Source organism: Carettochelys insculpta, chromosome 2 (genome assembly GCF_033958435.1).
Source record: "Carettochelys insculpta isolate YL-2023 chromosome 2, ASM3395843v1, whole genome shotgun sequence".
Taxonomy (NCBI): domain Eukaryota; kingdom Metazoa; phylum Chordata; order Testudines; family Carettochelyidae; genus Carettochelys; species Carettochelys insculpta.
Genome location: NC_134138.1, coordinates 210,565,113 through 210,584,195, shown reverse-complemented (window position 1 = coordinate 210,584,195; position 19,083 = coordinate 210,565,113). Strand labels below are relative to the sequence as shown.

General features: G+C 42.5%; 1 protein-coding gene across 1 annotated transcript in view; it reads left to right on the top strand.

Annotated features, from left to right (window-relative positions):
- KCNH8 (potassium voltage-gated channel subfamily H member 8) overlaps positions 1-19,083 on the top strand; it is a 428,672-nt gene that overhangs the window by 246,732 nt on the left and 162,857 nt on the right. The window contains exon 6 of the mRNA XM_074986135.1: positions 14,004-14,161. Coding sequence (XP_074842236.1) covers positions 14,004-14,161 — 158 coding nt within the window. The remainder of the gene's footprint in view (positions 1-14,003; positions 14,162-19,083) is intronic.

Here is a 19,083-nt window from a genome sequence, read left to right as displayed (position 1 = left end):
AAATAATATTCTACAATAATAGACATTTGCAAAGGAGCTATATATATTTACAGACAAGTCAGATACAATTGCCTGGAAGCAATTATAAAATTGACATTCTTGTAACACTGTACATTAGTATTAGGGGGTTCTTTTTAAATGCATTTTGAGAAGTGAGGCATACAAAAGACTTTTCTGGCTATCATGACCGTAGTATCTGAACAGCACATCTCAACAAACGTTATCTTTATGATAGCCTTACGAAGTAAAGACATGTTATTATCCCTTTCTTTAAATTAGCAATTGAGATTCAGAAAATAAGCGATGTACCCAGGTTTATGGATTAAGTCTGTAGCTGTCAGTAAATGACCTTATGGCCAGCCAAGAACTCTATCTTCAAGACGAAATGCAGGGATGTAGACATATTTCTAAGACCAGTGGAATTTATCTCCAAAGTCCATTCTAAGCATGTAGCAACTTAGGTTTTGTTGCAGTTCTTGAGCTGACAGGGCAATAGGAACCAACACATGCTCATACCATATTTGTATGAAACCACAAATGTTTCTTTCATCTGTCCAGATAACAAAGAAAGAAACTCACTTCTCAGTCCTTCCTGGATGAATCCATCTCATTCTTGAAAGTTTTACTTATTAGTTTCCTGCTATCATTGGTTCTCCTTTCTCAACTACATGAGCCTATCCCACTTCCTCTGGATTTCCTCCTCTTCTTTCCCACTCCCCTCTACAAAATGCACCTCTTGCCTCTTTTTCCCTTCTATGGGGCTTGTCTCCATCAGTCAGTGTCCCCCTTCCCTTTCGTATCTTTTCCTCCCTTCTGTCCCCACCTCGTGAGTCCTTCTGCCCTCTCCAGATCCTTCCCCTCTATCTTTGTTCACTGTGTCTCCTCCCTTGGATCCTTCTCACCTCAATTCCCACAGATTTCTCCACCACCCCAGTCTCCTACATTCCACCTGGGGCCTTGGAGTCAGGTGCTTCCTCCACTCTCCTGAAGTCTATGTTTTCCTTTCTGGATCCTTCTGTTTCAGCCACTCTGCCACAGCCTTAGTCTCTTTCCTCTGGGTTCTTCACTGAGGAGAGGAGGCAGTTGGTTAGCTGAGCCAAAAAAGAAATGGAAACATCTTAGCCCATCAAGCATAATATCTAGATAGATTAGGGAAAAACTGTATAAAAATAACATGTAAGAAACTTTCTAAAAACATTCTCATTTTCCTGTCACTACAGGCCCTTGTGTCTTGCTGGTGAGGTAATTTACATAACTCTTCAGCTTCTGTTTTCTTCTGGATGCCTTATGGGGTGCTTCCACTCAGATAAGAGGTAAACCTTAAATGGAGCTCAAATGGGCCCTGTATTCATATCAGATACATTTAGCTTTTGTGTCCCTAAAAAATTAGTGAGTTTCCTGTTCTCGTGTCCCCTCTAATTTGCAGAGGAGAGACCAAGTCACTCATTTCCTTTTCTGTGTAAAATATATTAACAATCTTAATACTTAATGCTGATTTGCAGAGACAGTCATTAGACTGCCCAGTGAGATGAATGAGGGACAGAGTTCACACTTCTCCGACAATCACCATTTTCAACTGCCCCCTGCTCAGAGCCCACTCAGTACAGTGGCAATTGGCCTTCAGGTTGAAAGTATTTCTTCATAACCATAAAAGAAAGTAAGTGCATTTACTTAAAATTAAGCTTAGATTGTGCAGATGAAGATGAACTTTAGTAGTGGGGAGAATAGATGACTGTTTTGCCCCATGCCCCTCTAAAACTGGCATTGTGCTACATGGTCTTATTTGTGGTTGTGGTTCCCCAGAATCTGGACGATTTTTTTTCAAAAATTGACAAAATTCTACTGAAGTTAATTGTATAGTTTCCATGTATCCTAAGCCATTGTTGGGTATGCTTAGGACTTTACAGGTGGTTCTTGAGGGAATAACTTTGCCTTTGAAATTTGATGATGCTTAAAAAGTAAGCTCCATACAGATCTGTTTTCATCCCAGTTTCTTTTGAGGGTTTAGATAGGAGTTCATCATCTTCCATGTGAAAAATGTTAGTGCATACTGACATCTTCTGTAATAGCTTTACAATGTATAATTCAACACTCCGGTAAATTTAAAGTTTCAGCTGTGGAATAGCTAACCTCAGTGCTTTTTGGTAAAGACGGAGGAGCCGCTGGGGCTTCTGGCGGGGCTCTGTGGCCCAGCCAGCTCCCCACTGCAGGGGCTGGAGCTGCTGGCTCCCAGCTGTGGGGCTGCCAGAGTTCCCCCAAGCCTTTGCCAGCTCCCCAGGGCTGGAGATGCCAGTGGGGCTCTGAGCCCTGGGGCTGCTGGGGTTGCCCTGCTTGGTTCCCTGGGTCTGAAACTGCTTGTGGGGCTCCATGTCCCAGCCAGCTCCCAGCCCCGAGACTGCCACGGTTCCCTCAGGCCTGGCTGGGTCCCCAGGGCTGGAGTTGCTGGTGGGGCTGCCAGTTCTGGAGTTGCTTGGGGTTCTTGGCCCCGGATGGGGTTCTCACAGCTGGGGCTGTCAACAGGTCTCCAAGCCCCAGCTGGCTCTGAGATACAGGGGTGATGGGGTCGCACTACCACCTGATCAGGGTTCCCATGGCTGGGGCTGTCCTGGCTTATTTTGAACATCTAATCTTTTTTCCTCTCACTTTCTCTCTCTGCACGTAAAAGCATATGAATTGCCAAACTGAATTAGAGCAGTGGTCCACCTGGTTCAGTGTCCTGTAACTTGGTGATGCCACCTTTCTGGCAGTATTAACACAATCAATAATTAGAAATGACAGTATAAATTGCTCTAATACCCATTAACATATTTTTGCTCAAACTGACAGAGAAAAGACTAAGAGTTTGGCTTGTTTATCCCAGGAAAGTGAAGATGAGAGAAGAGCTGTTTAAATTAAAAGGCAATAATGGCACAAGGATAATGGGTTTGAAATGTCCACGAATAAATTTAGGCTGAATATTAGGTTCTAGAACACCTTTCAAGCAGTAGTAGTAGTTGAGGGCAATCTGACTCTTTTGAAGATGCAGCGTAATATGTTTATGAAAGGCATTATATAAGATGGTTGGCTGTGATAGCAGGGAACTTAAGTTGAGGAACAAGGAGATCCTACACAGCCCAATGTTACCAAAAGAAGTGAGTGCATTTTCATTGTAGCTATTTTGAACTTGTATAGAAAGTGAGGATTATTTTACAAATGCATGCCCCCTCGGTGTTCGTTGAGGTGTTACTGACATGCTTGCCATTTAAAAAACTTGCAATGTTATCTGGTGAAACAAATATTGACTTGCACTCACATTGACAATGTCCGTATTAAGGACAATCATTATTTACGCCTAAGTGAACCAATTCCTAATTTCTTAAATAATATCACTTGGCAGAAAACTATGGACTGCATTTGCCAGATATCTGTCTGCCTAAATTATTTATATTGCTTAAACATTAATTCACTGCTGTATGTAATTTTTACATCCATGCAAAAAAAACCACACTAAGGCCCTTTTTTCAGTCAGCTTTCTGTGCAGCTGCAGCACTTTTATTTCAGTGGGGCTCAGTGTAAACATGGGAGCCATTCTGCAGTATCTGAGCCTACACTCAGATTATGTCAGGGACTGCAGAATGTCAGACTTCACAAACCTAGTGGCTTTTTTTTTTTCTTTTTAATATGAATTGCAACTCTGTGACCACATCATAGTTATAGAAAACCATTCTAATGTTCTTAAATGCAAATGTGTTTCCTAGATTACAAATGATCAAAAAATTAAATACTGTGTGCTCAAAGACAGAGAACTAGGCTGTGTCTTCATCATCATCATCAACAACAATAACCCTGGACTCAGCAGCCGTTAGTGTTTGACTCTCAATATTTCTTTCCATCTTTCCCTGTCCAGTTTGAAGTGGCTTAGTATCTGTAAACTGGCTCTGCACAGATCTACCATATAGTAAGTTCTCATAGTACATGAATCCAGAATACGCAACCCACTCTTACACGGTCAACCCCCAATTCATACAGTAAGCCCTCTCTTTAAGCAACTTCATGTTCGCACAACGCAAAGCTGTTGGGCTCTCAGACTGCCTAGCTTCCTGCAGCTGCCCCTGCCCCCTGCCTTCCTAGAGCATCACCAAGCACTGCTTTGGGAAGGTAGGAGGAAGGCTTTTAGCTCGCCTAGCTGCTTGCCACCGTGGGCAGCCAGGCAGGGTAAAACCTACTTTCCCTGCTTGCCAGAGCGGCTGGTTCACTTCTGTTAACCCCCCCACCCACTGGCTCAACGCCCCCCGCAGCTTCCCTACCCCTGTGGCCCCAGCTCACCCCCCCCACATGCCTCAGCTCACCCACCCCCAGCCGGGGGCTCCAGCTGCATGCCGGGACTCCCCTCCAACCTCTGTGGACCGAATTCCAACCCCTGTGCTGCAACCCCTCTGCATGCCCAGGCATCAGCCCCCACCCTAACTAGCCCCAACCCCTGTGGACCCAGACCCAACCCCTTCAACCCCCTTGTGGCCCCAGCTCACCCCGCCACACAGCTGACTCAGTGCATGTGGGGTTCCAACCCCTGCCTCACTCAAGCATGCCACCCCCAGTGCACCCCCATTCAACCCCTCCCCTGCCTGGCTTAACACCCCCGTGTCCCCAGCTGACCCCCCTACATGGGGCTCTGGCTTCAACCCATGTGCAGGGCTCCAGCTCCCAGCCCCCAGCCCAATGTGTGGGGCTCCAACCCCCCAACTCACCCACCTTGCCCCAATGCACCTCCCTGTTCAATCCCCCCACCTGGGTTAACCCCTCCCCCTGTGGCCCTTGCTCACCCCCATGCTTGAGGCTCCATCTGTCAGACGCTGCCAGCATGCACAGGGGCTCTAACCCCCTGCCAGCCCAACCTACCCCTGCCCTGGTTCACACCCATTCAATCCCACCTCTGCCTGGCTCAACCCCCCATCCCCAGCTCGTACAGCCCCATGGCATGCACTGGGCTGTCAGCCACTAGCATGCCCAGGGCCCCAGCTGTCAGCCACCAGTGCGCACAGGGATCCAGCTGTCAACTAACCCTCCCGGTCTGGTTCGTCCCATTCACCCTCTCCAAACCCCCATGGCTCCAGCTCACACCTTGCAACACGTGGGGCTCTGCCTTCCACCTGAGTTCCAGCTCCAGTCCCCTTACCCACCACCTGTGTGGCCCCGGCTCTAACCCCCTCATTGGGCTCAACCCTGGCCTCAAATTCCTGCTTCCCAGGTCCAACCCCATGTATGCCCCAGCTCAATTGCACCCTCCCAGCTCCCCTGCAGCCCTAACCCACGCCAGGCTTAACCATCTCCCCCTGCCCAGGGCCCCAGCCCATCCACCCAAGCGCTCTCCAACTTACTCAAAATTCATGGTAATTCTCTTCCTGTTGACAGATATCCCTTCTCTCTCTTCTCACCTTGCCTAGATAGCTCATTAGGGCAATTGTTCTGTAGCTCTTGAAGTCCAGTGCACTCCCTTTCTTGTGTTTTGTCACTAGCATGAATCTTGTCCATTCCTTAAGTGCCTTACCTTCTTTCCATGCCATGTTAGTCAGTATATTTCCTGAATCGTACTTTCTCCATGATATTTAATCCTCTGTCCCGTGATCTTATCATTTCCAGGGCTCTTGTTATCCTTTAGTTGTTTCACTGCTCTTTCGACTTCCTCCTTTGAAATGTCAGTCTCACTCTCAATGCTTAGCAGAAATATCTCTTTCAGTTCTTTGATCAGTCTTTCTGAGATGCTTGGGTCCAACTGTGCCTTGTATAGATTGGTGCAATATCTCATCCATCACTGTACAATCTTCTCCTTGTTCCTGAGCACCTCGTCATTCTCGTCTTTGATCACCATCAAAGCTGCTGCTTCCTTTTAATATTCCTAATCATTTTATGCACCTCCCTGGTCTTACATTCTCTGTATTACCTCTCTGTCTTCACACCGCTCCTTTAACCATTTTGCCTTATCCTTTTTGTCCACTTTCCTTACCTCAATACATTTTACCCTATATTGCTATTCTGTTATCTCAGAAACATCCCTTCTGATCTTCAACATTCTCTTCTCTTGGACCAACTTCAGTGTTTCCTGTGTAATCTAGTTCTTATTGATATTCTCTTCTTCCAGAACAGCCTGCTGAATTGCTTCCTCCATCGCTGTAGCTATCCCTTACCTACATCCTTCTCTGTGGCTGCTATCCTAATCTTCTCTTTGAGCGCTGTTCTGTATGCATTCCCTATTTCTCCTTCACCTAGCCTCACCATGTCTCTTCTTTTCTTAAGCTGTCTCTTATACTTCCTCTTGAGTTTCATCTTGATGTTTGCCATCACTAGACTGTGGTCTGAGTCTATATCTGCTCCTTGGAAAGTTCGACACTGCTGTACTGATGTTACCCATCTTCTTCTTATCAAAATCATATCTATCATATTCTTGGACTTCCTGTCATTTGATCACCATGTTCACTTCCTACAGTCCTTTTGTTGGAATTCTGTGTTGCGGATCACCATCTCATGCTCCGTAGCTATATCTAGTAGTTTCTCATCTCATTCATTTCTTTCTCCATATCCAAACCTTCCCATGACTCTGTTCTGACCTTCGTGTTCCAATCTCCTTTGATGAGCAACACATCTCTCTTTGGTATCTCCTCCAGCATTTTTGTCAAGTCTTTATAGAAGAGCTGAAACTCTTCCTCTGTACTGTCCAGTGTGGGTGCATACACCTGAATGACCAAAATGTTAAATGGTTTTGCTTTGAATCTCGCTACCACAATTCTTGAACTCACCAGTTTGTATCCTAACAATGCTCCTCCAGCTCTTTTGCTAAGAAGGAATCTGACTCTTGCTTCATGTTTTGTTTCATTCCCTGGCCAATTGACTTTGTAACCACACATCTCTCCTGATGCCTCACAATGCATCTCCACCAGTCCAAGTGTGTTTCGTCAGTATCTTTCCATCTCCTTCCAAAGCAGCTCTAATTTTCCAGTCTCTCTCAGTGTTCTGATGTTCCACACTCCAACTGATAGCATATGTGTTAGTTGTAATTTTCTTTAGTAGCCAACTTATCGACCCAACCCCGATTGCTTGATTGGTGTTGCAGACCTTGTTTATCTGGGCAACATCTAAGCCAGAATCTTTTATCATTTAGTCTTATTGGCATCAGATTTTTTTCGTATTGTTGTTTCATGGTCAGTGTTTCATCACTCCTCTGACCAACCCTCCTCCCTTATCCAGGTTTGGGACTGGCATTGAACCCCTAGAGGCTTCATGGTGGAGTTCAAAGGCTGTGTGATGTACTTTAAATGTAAATGTTTTTCTGGTTTTCTATTTATGCTGATGTTCCTTCAAAAATTTAAGATCATATTGCATCATAAGATTATATTGCATCTCCCATTAAAAAAAAACAAAACAGGGCAGCCATTGATGCCCCAATTCAATTTTGTGCAAGAGGTGACACTGCAATAGCCTGAATTGCACAACATCTATACCTGAGCTTTCAAAAGAAACACAGCTGACAAGTTGCTTTGTTCTTTTGAGAGAGAATATTGTTCAGGGAAAGGCTGAGATAGTTAATGGGGCCATCTTACACAGCGGCTGTGCGCTAGAATAAACTGCTACCGCGGTGCATCGAGCTCTCAGGTAATCAGAAAAGTGCTATTTCAACTCTTTCCCCGTGTTCCCCAACAAAAATACTGGCTGGTTTAATTGATGGATTTTTAAAATATATATATTTATGTTTTTCCACAAGGCACTAATTAAGCAAAGGGACAAATATTTTGTCTGAACCTACATCATTCGATTATACCACAGGACACTAATCAGAATCAAAGATCATTTTTCAAAGAGAGAAATGCTGCTGAAGTCCATGATTAGAAACTCAAGGAAAGAGGGAGGGCAGAGACATATTTATGATATAAAATCAGAAAAAACGTTTGGCAAAGGTGTGAATAATTTAACACAGAAATATTTGGAGCTCCACATTCGTCCCCGTATCCAGCTAAGGCTGAATTCCAGTCTTGCATCAGTGTAACATCTACTGGAGTTCTAATTTTCAGTGGTGTGTGTGAAGAGATACTAGGCATAAGATATTTCACAAGACTCGATATCTCCCTGAGATAACACAAACTGTGACACAGGTCTCAAAAATTCTTTTCAAGTGACACTCTTTGGAGTTATGTAATTATGGCTGGTGCCTAGTATGGACCACAGCAAGAATGCCATTCTCACAGCAGACGGCAAGAAACAAGGCAGTCACACACCAAAAACTCCTTGTTTATTCTATAATTAGATTAACAAAACTGGTAACAAAAGAAGTTGTGGAGCATCACACTCTTAACTGATGAGAGATTACTGAAAATCCAATTCACCACACATGAGGGTCTACAAGTCCCAGGGGATCAGATACTTACCCCTGGTACTAACATGCTTACTCTGATATGTGTATTAGATCTCATCCAAATGTAATCCTCTACGTCAATCAGTAAACTAAACTAACTGAAGATTGTATTAGTAATAAAAAAGTGTTGTGGAAATTTTTAAAGATTACATATATTACAAATTTCTTAGCTCATATTTGTAGTGGTGATGAATGAGTCTACTGGCTTACAAAAATCTCTGGGATAGTTCCAAAAGATGCCTCAGTCCATAGTTCAAAATGCTCCTTTTGTTAGAAATCCACAGTATAGAGGCTTGGGGGAAAAAGAAGCAAAATAGGTGACTTCAGTTGCCATTTATACGCTTTTCCATGTGCATGAAAAGTTACTGGCACATGCGGAGTCTTACCTAGCATGTGCACAGCACATATCCTTACATGTGTTGCTGAATCATCAGGATAGCTGTTAACTCCATGTGTCCTGAGGCATCAAAATGTAGAGATCATTGAAGAACAGATTAGTCCGGATTGTCCATCAGCCAGGGCTGGCTAGAATGGTTGTAAAACTGGTTGAGTGACATCTTGTGGGTGTTATTTAAGAACAAAACACATTCTTGAATACAAGCATATAGCAAATATTCATATCCTCTGATCAAATATGATTCATTAATATAAACAGGGTTTATCATACTTAGCAGATGACAACTTTTCCATTCATGCCTTAGAAGGTGTGGTTAATATCAGATATAGCGTAGCTGTACAACAGTGGTAGCAACAGTAATGTGAATTGTTCTCTTCCTTTTCATACACCAATAGCCAGTATATCCCTAGTGATCCAAGAGTTTCTGGAATCCTTTTTTCTGCTGTTAGATTAGTGTGGATAATTTTAATTCCTGGGTGAATTTTGGTGTTGTGTGTGTATACCAGAAAACTTGAACTTGAAAAGATGGATACAGGTTGACTCTCTCTAATCCAGAACTGTTTTCTGGCAACATAGATAATCCACCTTGGTTTTATTTATCTAGATGACAACTTACCATGGGTGTGGCTAAGTTTCTCATGGTCCCATAAAACTTGTTTACGGTCACCAGTCCTGGCTCTCAGTGTTCTGTGCTGTTATTTAGTTATTCAGCAGTAATTTATCTCAAATGTCTTCTAAGCAGGAGAAGTTTTGGTAATGTGCTAGACAATATTGACCTCTCATGGTCCATCAAATTCTCTTCTCCAGCACCAGTGAGGTCCCCAGGGTGCCAGACGAGAGAGATTCAACCTGTAATGATAAGCATGAGACCTGCCCATTCTTGCTGTTACATTCTCTCAGGGGGAAGTAAATTAGTGTTTAAAAAGCCCTTTGCTGGTATGATGTACCATTCCCTTGGGAAAAGAAGGGACATCTGATCAGGTGGTAATTTGTTTCACAGTTATTTTTTGTTAAGATTATTCCTTTTTCTAAAAAGACAATATACATTCATTCTATCTCTCTCTCTTTCAGAGGGAGGAGGAGAAAAGATAGAGCAAATGTTTCCTCCTTCTTTGTGTAATGTTCCTACGGGCCCTACACTTCAGGTGCCCATGTGTTACATACGCCTCTGTTCCAATTCTTTAGGGAGCAGTGCTTTATCTGTCAACTCACAAACACCCAGTGATCATGATGCTCTGTTCTTATGATGCATACATAGGATAATGTTGGACAAATCTATGGTGACCAGATAGCAAGTATGAAAAATGGAAAGGGGTGGTGGGGGATGATAGGTCCCTATATAAGAAAAATCCCCCAATATTCACATGTTCCCAGTTGGCCAGAACCAGTGAACCTTGCAGAACTTTATTTTAGAAGCTTACCTTATCCTCTTTTTTTTTCATTTTAGGGGGTTGTTACTTTAGTTAGTTTCTTAATTCCTGTATTTTAGTTGAGGGTTGTTGGGTTTTTTTTCTCATTCCACTCCTCCTTCTCCATTTGAGAGGCCCTTTCTCATCTTGCCAGGAAGAGGTTTGTTTCTCCTTTAATAGGCCTAAATCTCCCAATTTTAAATATTGTTTAACTTGCTAAGAGTTCACCCCTGTTAGTAGCAGCACTCTGGCCATCTCTGCCTCCAAGGGGGCACCAATGTATCTTCTAGACATTGAGTTTGTACTGGATCTGGAGCAGTCCAGGAAGAACAGGGAGATAAAACATGACTCTTTGGCTATGTCTACACTAGTAAGTCCTTTCAGGAAATCAGGCTGTCTTCTGAAAGAACAAGTGGCGCAGACACAAAATGTGCTGTTTCGAATTCCTTTCAAAAGAACGCAGTGCTTCTTCTGGAGGTCCGCTTCTTCTTCCAAATGAGGAAGAGTGCCATTTTCTGAAAGAGTCAAAGATTTCTCTGCAGCATTTTACTGGTCGCCAATCCAAGGTTTCTACTCTGGATCTTGTTCTGAAGGAGAACACTTCATACTTGTATCCATTGGATATGCCACAGTCTGGCCTGGTTTCAACTGTCATGAGTTTCACATCCTTTCCCTTATGAACCTCCTCAAGGATCCCTCAGACTTCTGTGGACTGTAGTAGTCCAAACTATACAGATATTGCTAAAACACATATCAAAGGAAACAGCCATCTATTCTTCTAGATACATAACAACATACTCCTTCTACAGAGAAATCTTTAAGGAACAAGAGAGGAGTACAAACAATGAATTTACTCCTTAGATCAACATATCTTCCTTCCCATCTGCCAAGATAGTTAGACCCACTCCTCCTTCATATGCAGACATTTTCAATCTCAGATAAAGAGAATTGTTGATATTCCCTACAGATCCCTTTGGAGGCGATCCATATTAAAACTCTAAACTCTTACAGTCCCTGTGGAGAGGCAGCCCCTTCCCTTGCCCCATCAAGAAGGGGTTAAAGAGCTCCTGTGGACTTAGTGTCAGACCACAGCACCTTAAAGGGTTATCAATGTTGAGAAAGGAAGGTGCTTAAAGAAGCAGGATCTTGGCTCAGTCTGGGTGACACTTGGGAGCAAACAGCTAGTGCCTAGAAATACCTGGCCCTGGGCAACAGGCTATCTGCCAGGTGAAGCAGCTTCAGAGCCCCAGTTGTGTGAGTCCTTTGGAGAAACAGAGGGACTTGGGGTTTTGTTTGTTTTGTTTTGTTTTGTTCCCTCTTCTTTTTGGAGCCTAGAGACTTGGCCTTGGTTGTTTGGCTACACAAGTGATAAAGAGCCCAGGACTTTTTTGCAAAGAATTGACCTTTTATCCCATTTGAGACCACAGGGTCCTGAGCCTTATTCTAGACCATGGAAGGACTCTACCTTTTTTTGAACTATTTTGAGCCAACCCCTGTCCAGCCTCCCTAAGAGATACATCCAGAACCCAAATGACCTCCTCATCATCTGGAGAAGGAAGTCCAAGGCAAGAAAGTGCCTTCCGTACACCTCCCCTCTACAGGGGACACCAGAGAGGTATAGCATATAGCAGTTCCCCTTAAATTACAGGTTAGGAGCGATTTGGATCAAATATTTCCCAACTACCTATTTGTAATATGTAGAGGTACTTAAAGAGAAACCTCTAATATCACATACATGTTCAATTATTTTGCCTGTGTGCACAGATTTCTAATTGTTTCATTGTATTTAAAGAAGAAATATTTAAGCTAATATAAATGTTTAATTGCTTTCCCTTTGGCACTCACCTTAGTAAAAAGCAGATCTACCTAATTGTTCTTGATTTTCTTGATTTTGCAGAGCTTTCAAATAAATCAAAGCACAGGGGGGGAGAAAACTTGTAACTACTCAATTTTGCTTCTTCTATTGTGCATTTTATATGAAAGCCCAAACATAAATACATATTGGAATAAAGCTCACTTGGTACTGTTTTATAGCTTTGTGGGTAATGTTGCTTTATGCATTGAGCAATGGAAGTCTACACTTCAACGTTGATATCTGAGAAGAGCTTGTTTCTCTGATTGATCAAGCATGCTGGATGTTGCATACATCTGTGGAGTACTGAATTAAAAAGGCAGAGATAAACAGTTTATCAGGAATTAGGAATTATAAGCACATGGTGCTCCATGTGAATGCTGTGGAGGAAAAGTGTTTAATTCCTGAAAGCTCCCTATCAGACAGCAGCGATGACTTTAGAAAATCCTCCCAAAGGAAGCTAAGGAAAAAAGGTTAAAATAATGGGGCAAAGGCGAATATGAGGCCGAGGACTGGGGTTTTGGGTGGATGAAGTTGAGAAGAGTACTGAGTATGTAAGTATGAACCATAACAACTGAGACATGCATGTAAGCTTTTTATATAATTTAAAGGGTTGGTTCAATTTTTGAACAATTACTCTACCCAATATTCAAGGTGCATGTATAGCAGGAAAGTAAATATAGATATCTCAGACTGAAAATTGCTTAACTCAAGAGATATTAACCATGGGTATTTTCTGCTTTTCTTATCTGAAGATAGAAGTTCACATCCCTGTACAATTTAGTCAGTTCATACTGGGTCAACATATGGAGATGGTCTCCAGAATATAAACAGCCAAGAAAACCCACCGAACTCCAGCCTTCCAGGCCAAAGACAAGCCGCACACACCCTTTTTCTTCACAGGGAGAAAAGCAACCCTGCCACCCTGCAGTCCCTTAGTACCTGGGTCTACACACGTCTCTTTTATGGAAGAATCCTAATTTCTTAAAGCACCATACAAATTTCTGATGCTGTAAAAATAAAATAATACCCTCGATCTGTGGCGGAGCTCCTTTGGCATCAGTAGAAGTTATACCAGCAGCTCTCATTGACATCCGTAGGATCTATGTGCATAGCTCAAGGGCAAGATATGGCTCTCATCTTTTGGGAAGTGAAAATAATTGAGACTGAACTGTCAAGATCTGAAATTTTATTTGATGTTTAATGTGTTTTAACCTGTTGTGTCAAAAGAATCTGTATGTTGACAGACATGCAACCTTAAACAACGAAAAGGAACACACAAAGTGCACTAACCACCAACTAATTCATGTTGCTTCTGATATTTCCTCAACAAACCCCACCAGCCAGTTCTTTTCACAGGGTTCAGCACTTTTCTCTTTTAAGTGAGTGTTTATTGTCGAAGAGGATGTTTCATTTGGAATCCTGTGCTGGACAGTCATTATAGCAGACAGTTGTAAGAAGTTAGATTGTTTTAAATTAAAAAGAATCCCTTTCCCTGTAACAAAAGAATTCTTTAAAGTAAATGAATTACATGTATAACCATTATGACTTCGTTTTTCTCAGTGACAGGCATATCTGTTAAAATGAGACTGTGATCTATTAAAAAATGTTAGGTTTGGATTCAGAGCCTTTTTTTTTTTTAAATTAATCAAGCCTTGCTTTGGAATCAATGGAACTAATGCCTATGGGACAGTCATTTTGATAAACTTACATATGAATAACTTTACACCCGTGACTGGCTCAATAGACTAGGCAGGTGTATAAAGTTAAGTAAACAAATAAAAGTTTGGAAGATCAGGCCATAGGAAAGCTTGATGGATTACTGAGTCAGGACTTCAGAATATGACCAGGTGTCTTTCTTACCTAGCACTTGGAAAATAAACATGCTCACCTGATGAACACTACAATTCATTTGAAGCAGGAACTATCTGTATCTAATTGTTTCTTTTCTTTGTCAAGCAGATATTATTTTAAATTTTCGAACAACATATGTCAGCAAGTCTGGCCAAGTTATATTTGAAGCAAGATCTATTTGTATCCACTATGTGACTACATGGTTCATCATTGATTTAATTGCTGCACTTCCCTTTGATCTCCTTTATGCTTTTAATGTCACCGTGGTGAGTATTACGCTTGCGTTCTGTTAACAGTGTTTACCTCAGTGGGTCATTTTGTAAATCAGCTTTCTTTGGGAGGAGCGGGTAATTTTGTAGACAAAAAGCAAATAAACTGCAATTTCTTTGTTCTTGCATTCTTATAAGAAAGTTAGGGAAATGTGGCCTAGACAAAATTATTATAAGGGGAAGCTGCACAACTGATTGACAGAACTACCCAGAAGCTGCACAACTGGTTGACAGAACTACCTGAAAAAGTAGTTAAGTAGCACTTTAAAGACCATAGCCATACCAGAACGTTCTCAGTATTTAAGGCACAGAGAACGAAAAATAGTAATCAAGGTGAACAAATCAGAAAAAAAAATATCAAGGTGAACAAATCAGAGGGTAGAGAGATTTGCTCACCTTGATAATTTTTTTTCTGATTTGTCCACCTTGATTGCTATTTTTGGTTCTCTGTGTCTTAAATATTGAGTCTGTTCTGGTATGGCTATGATCTGAAGAAGCGGGTCTGTCCCACGAAAGCTCACCTAATAAATTATTTTATTAGTCTTTAAAGTGCTACTTGACTGCTTTTTTGTTTTGATAGCATATAGACTAGCATGGCTTTCTCTCTCTGTTACTAGTTATCAACAGTTTTCTGTAAAACTAAGAGGATGTATTTAGTAAGGTCCCTCAAGGGTCAGTCCTGGGCCTGGTACTGTTCAATACTTTCATTAATGGATTGAATAACAGACTGGAGAATATGCTTAAAAACTTGAAGTAGACAGCCAGTTGGGAGTGGTTGCAAGCACTTTCTTGAACAAAATTAGAATTCAAAAATCTTAAATTAAAGAATTGATCTGATATTGACAAGATGTTAGTCAATAAAGACAAATGCAAAATACTTTGATTAGGAAGGAAAAAGCAAATGCACAACTACAAATTGGTGAATAACTAGCTAGGCAGTCAGTAATCAGTAGGCATCCTTCGATCCCAAGGGATCATGGGTTTGCGCCCCAGTTGGGCTGATTCAAGCAGCGTCTTCTGTGGCTATGCAATCCAATCCGGGAGTGGCAGTCCTTTCCGCAGTGTGAGCAGCAGTAGGCAGATGTCACTCTGGTATCACGGGCACAGATCTTCTTGAGGGCTCTCCTGTCTTCCGCTTCCTTCACCAAGATAGTTTCATACATAACAAGAGCTTCCTTCACTCCCTGTTTCCAGGCATGCCTGTCTGAGGCGAGCGAATGCCAGGTGTTCACACTGATAGAGAGAGCGCTGAGGTCACACTTGCACGTGTCCTTGTAGTGCAATTTAGGTCACCCTTTCGGCCTCTTTCCAGACGCCAGTTCGCCGAAGGGGAGGTCCTTTGGTATTCGGCCATCCGTCATGAGTAAGACATGGCCCAGCCAGCGCATACGCCTCTGTTTGAGAAGGGTGAACATGGAGGCGGTGCCTGCCCTCTCAAGCACTGCGCTATTGGGGACCTTGTCCTGCCATGAGATACCGAGTATGCGCCTAAGGCAGCGCATGTGGAATGTGTTGAGCCGCTGCTCTTGTTTTGAAGGCAAAGTCCATGTTTCACTGGCGTACAGCAGTGTGCTCAAAACACAGGCTGTGTAGACCTGCACCTTGGTGTGTACAGTGAGCTTACTGTTAGCCCATACTCTCTTCGTCAGCCTGGAGAACGTTGTGGCGGCTTTTCCAATGCGCTTGTTGATCTCACTATAGTGCTGAAAAGAGTTGCGTTTTATAGACTGCATTTTGAAAAGAGTCATCAACCTAGTACAGTTGAAAAAAGACTAAAATTCTGAGGATATTAAAAGTAATGTCATCCATAGGACATAGGGGCTACGTCTACACGTGCACACTACATCGAAATAGCTTATTTCGATGTAGCGACATCGAAATAGCCTATTTCAATGAATAACGTCTACACGTCCTCCAGGGCTGGCAACGTCGACATTCAACTTCGACGTTGGGCAGCACCACATCGAAATAGGTGCTGTGAGGGAACGTCTACACGCCAAAGTAGCACACATAGAAATAAGGGTGCCAGGAACAGCGGCAGACAGGGTCACAGGGCGGACTCAACAGCAAGCCGCTCCCTTAAAGGGCCCCTCCCAGACACGGTTGCACTAAACAACACAAGATCCACAGAGCCGACAACTGGTTGCAGACCCTGTGCATGCGGCATGGATCCCCAGCTGCAGCAGCAGCAGCCAGAAGCCCTCGGCTAAGGGCTGCTGCACACGGTGACCATAGAGCCCCGCAGGGGCTGGAGAGAGAGCGTCTCTCAACCCCTCAGCTGATGGCCACCATGGCGGACCCCGCTATTTCGATGTTGCGGGACGAGGATCGTCTACACGTGCCCTACTTCGACATTCAACTTCGAAGTAGGGCACTATTCCCATCCCCTCATGGGGTTAGCGACTTTGACGTCTCGCCGCCTAACATCGATTTCAACTTCGAAATAGCGCCCAACACATGTAGCCGTGACGGGCACTATTTCGAAGTTGGCGCCGCTACTTCGAAGTAGCTTACACGTGTAGACGTGGCCAGGAGGTGATAGTGCTGCATACACTAGGACACATACGACCTCAGCTAGAGTATTGTGTTTAATTCTGAGACCACATGTTAGGAAAGATGTGGATAAACTGAAGAGGAGTATAGCATGTTCACTGCATGTTAGACAAGAAGTACTGGAAGCAATCTGCAGCAAGGAAGACTTAGGTTAAATGTTAGGTAGAGCTTTTGGGACCAGGCTTCTATGGAAGTGTATGGAATCCACATCACTGGATGATTTTAGGAACAGGTTGGACAAACACCTGGCAGGGATGGTCTGTGTTTACTCAGTCCTGCTTCAGCACAGGCAATGGACTTGATGACCACTTGATGTTCTTTCCAGTCTTATGTTTCTATGATTTCTATTATTTGATACTTGTTTTCTCATTTAGCACTGTGAAATGTTTTGACCTAAGATAATAAAGGGGGAAATCAAGTGCAGTCATTGAAATGTTTTTGCCAGCTCAGCCATATGCACCAAATTGATGATAAGCCCTTCAGAGGTGCACCGGTCCTACCAAATTCAGTGGGATGTCTGGTGGAAGAAGGTGCTACTAAACCAGATTAAAGGGATCAGAATGTGGCCTATTGGAAATTACTAAGCAGGGCCAGAATGTCTCAACTCTGTAACTGTGAGTTGGGTTCTTCTTGCCCAAGTGACAAAATGTCAGCCAAGCAATGAAGAACACTGAGCTCTATTAACGGTAGCATGTGAAGACAAAATAAATTGAGCTTGTGCCTTTTTTACTTCTTTGTGATGTGTGTATATATAGAGAGAATGTAAAAATGGACTTTTCTAAGATTTTTTTTCCTGTTCATTTTTTAAATTAGAAATTCAGATTATTCCTAAACTGGAAGTCTATGTTGCCTATCAACGTGAACAAAATCAACCACTGATGGCAACTGAGGTCGGCAATTGGTGCACTTGAACAAAGTGCTGAAAAAGGCTTACTTGTCAATGTAGGCAATGGCATACTGTTGGTTAATCATACTTTCAGAGGTCTGCATAGATCATCAGTTTCCACTCAGCACCTCTTCCCCCCATTTTTGAGATGGTGGGTTATGTGCAGATGGAGAAGCCCATAGAGAAGATAGTGGGCAGGACATATCCTCAGCACAGGGTCTAGTTTCCACAGAATCTCCTAGCTGTTCTTGCAAATTTAGACTTTTTACTTCATTCTTTCTGATGATAGTGGAGCAGAAAGGCAATGTCTAACTTTATAAAGATTTTCTCCTTCTGTGGTTGGGTTTCTCACATAGGAGGGGATTGGGTGCTTAATGCTTAGCATTTTGTGGTTTTTAGACTTTTGTTGTCCTAGGAATGAAAACACAGATTTCTTGTGAGTACTGAGAATTACGTATGTATGTTGAGGGTAACATATTTGCATACTAATTCATAAACAAAATTCAGATTGAAATATCTGTTGTTAATCCTCATTGTGGTATCTGCCACATATGGAGAATTTCATTTCATTTATGGAGACTTGCACGTGTATCAGAGATTTTATTTAACCTGAATTGATTGATCCTTGTAGGAACCGTCTGCTGTAAAATACATGCTTCATTTTTATTCTGTTTTAATTCCCTTTCCTTAGCTAACCTCACTTCTTAGCCCATCTGGCATGTTAAGAACTGGCAATCTGATGCTTGTGCTATAATTTTAACCCCAACTCAGTCAATGGGTCCAGATATTCATATCACAGTTTCTACAAACAGTAGGCATATTAGTGCATTAAGCTATCAATCTAGTTTAGCTCAATGCATTATAATTGTGTCAACCAACATGAATGTCAATGAATTTTATTTCCAGTCAGAAATGTACATTGCAACTTCTTCCTGAATGAACCATTCCAAAAGCCTTTTCTTCAAGGATTATTTTTATAGGGAACAATCACAATAGTGATTTTTTTCCATGCTGTCTTTAAGTTAGAAGGGTTGCCAGCACATTCCACACTGAAGACTACATCCTTGATGCTGTACTGCAACTGGAAATCTGATTAACTAGCCTGATTAACTAGCCCTTAGCCATCTGGAAAATTTGGTTAACTGGCATCTGCTTTAGACCACAATACAAGTCACCCTTCAGTTAACTGGAAAAATTCTGGTAGCTATCTTCCATTATTTTTTGACACCTGAAGAAATATTGTTTGCAATCTTGAGTCAGTAAAGGCTATTCTTATTTTGCCTTTGAATATAATACCCATCCTGAAGCAATGGCTACCAATACACCATCAACAAGCAAAGATCAGGAAATAAAACACGTTGTGCTGACTATAACCCAGAAATTGTACCAAATTAGGCACTTTGAAAGAGGAGAAAATAGGAGCCAATTGATGAGGTTTGGCATTGGCTCATTGATGACCTATGATATTAAGGCACAAAGG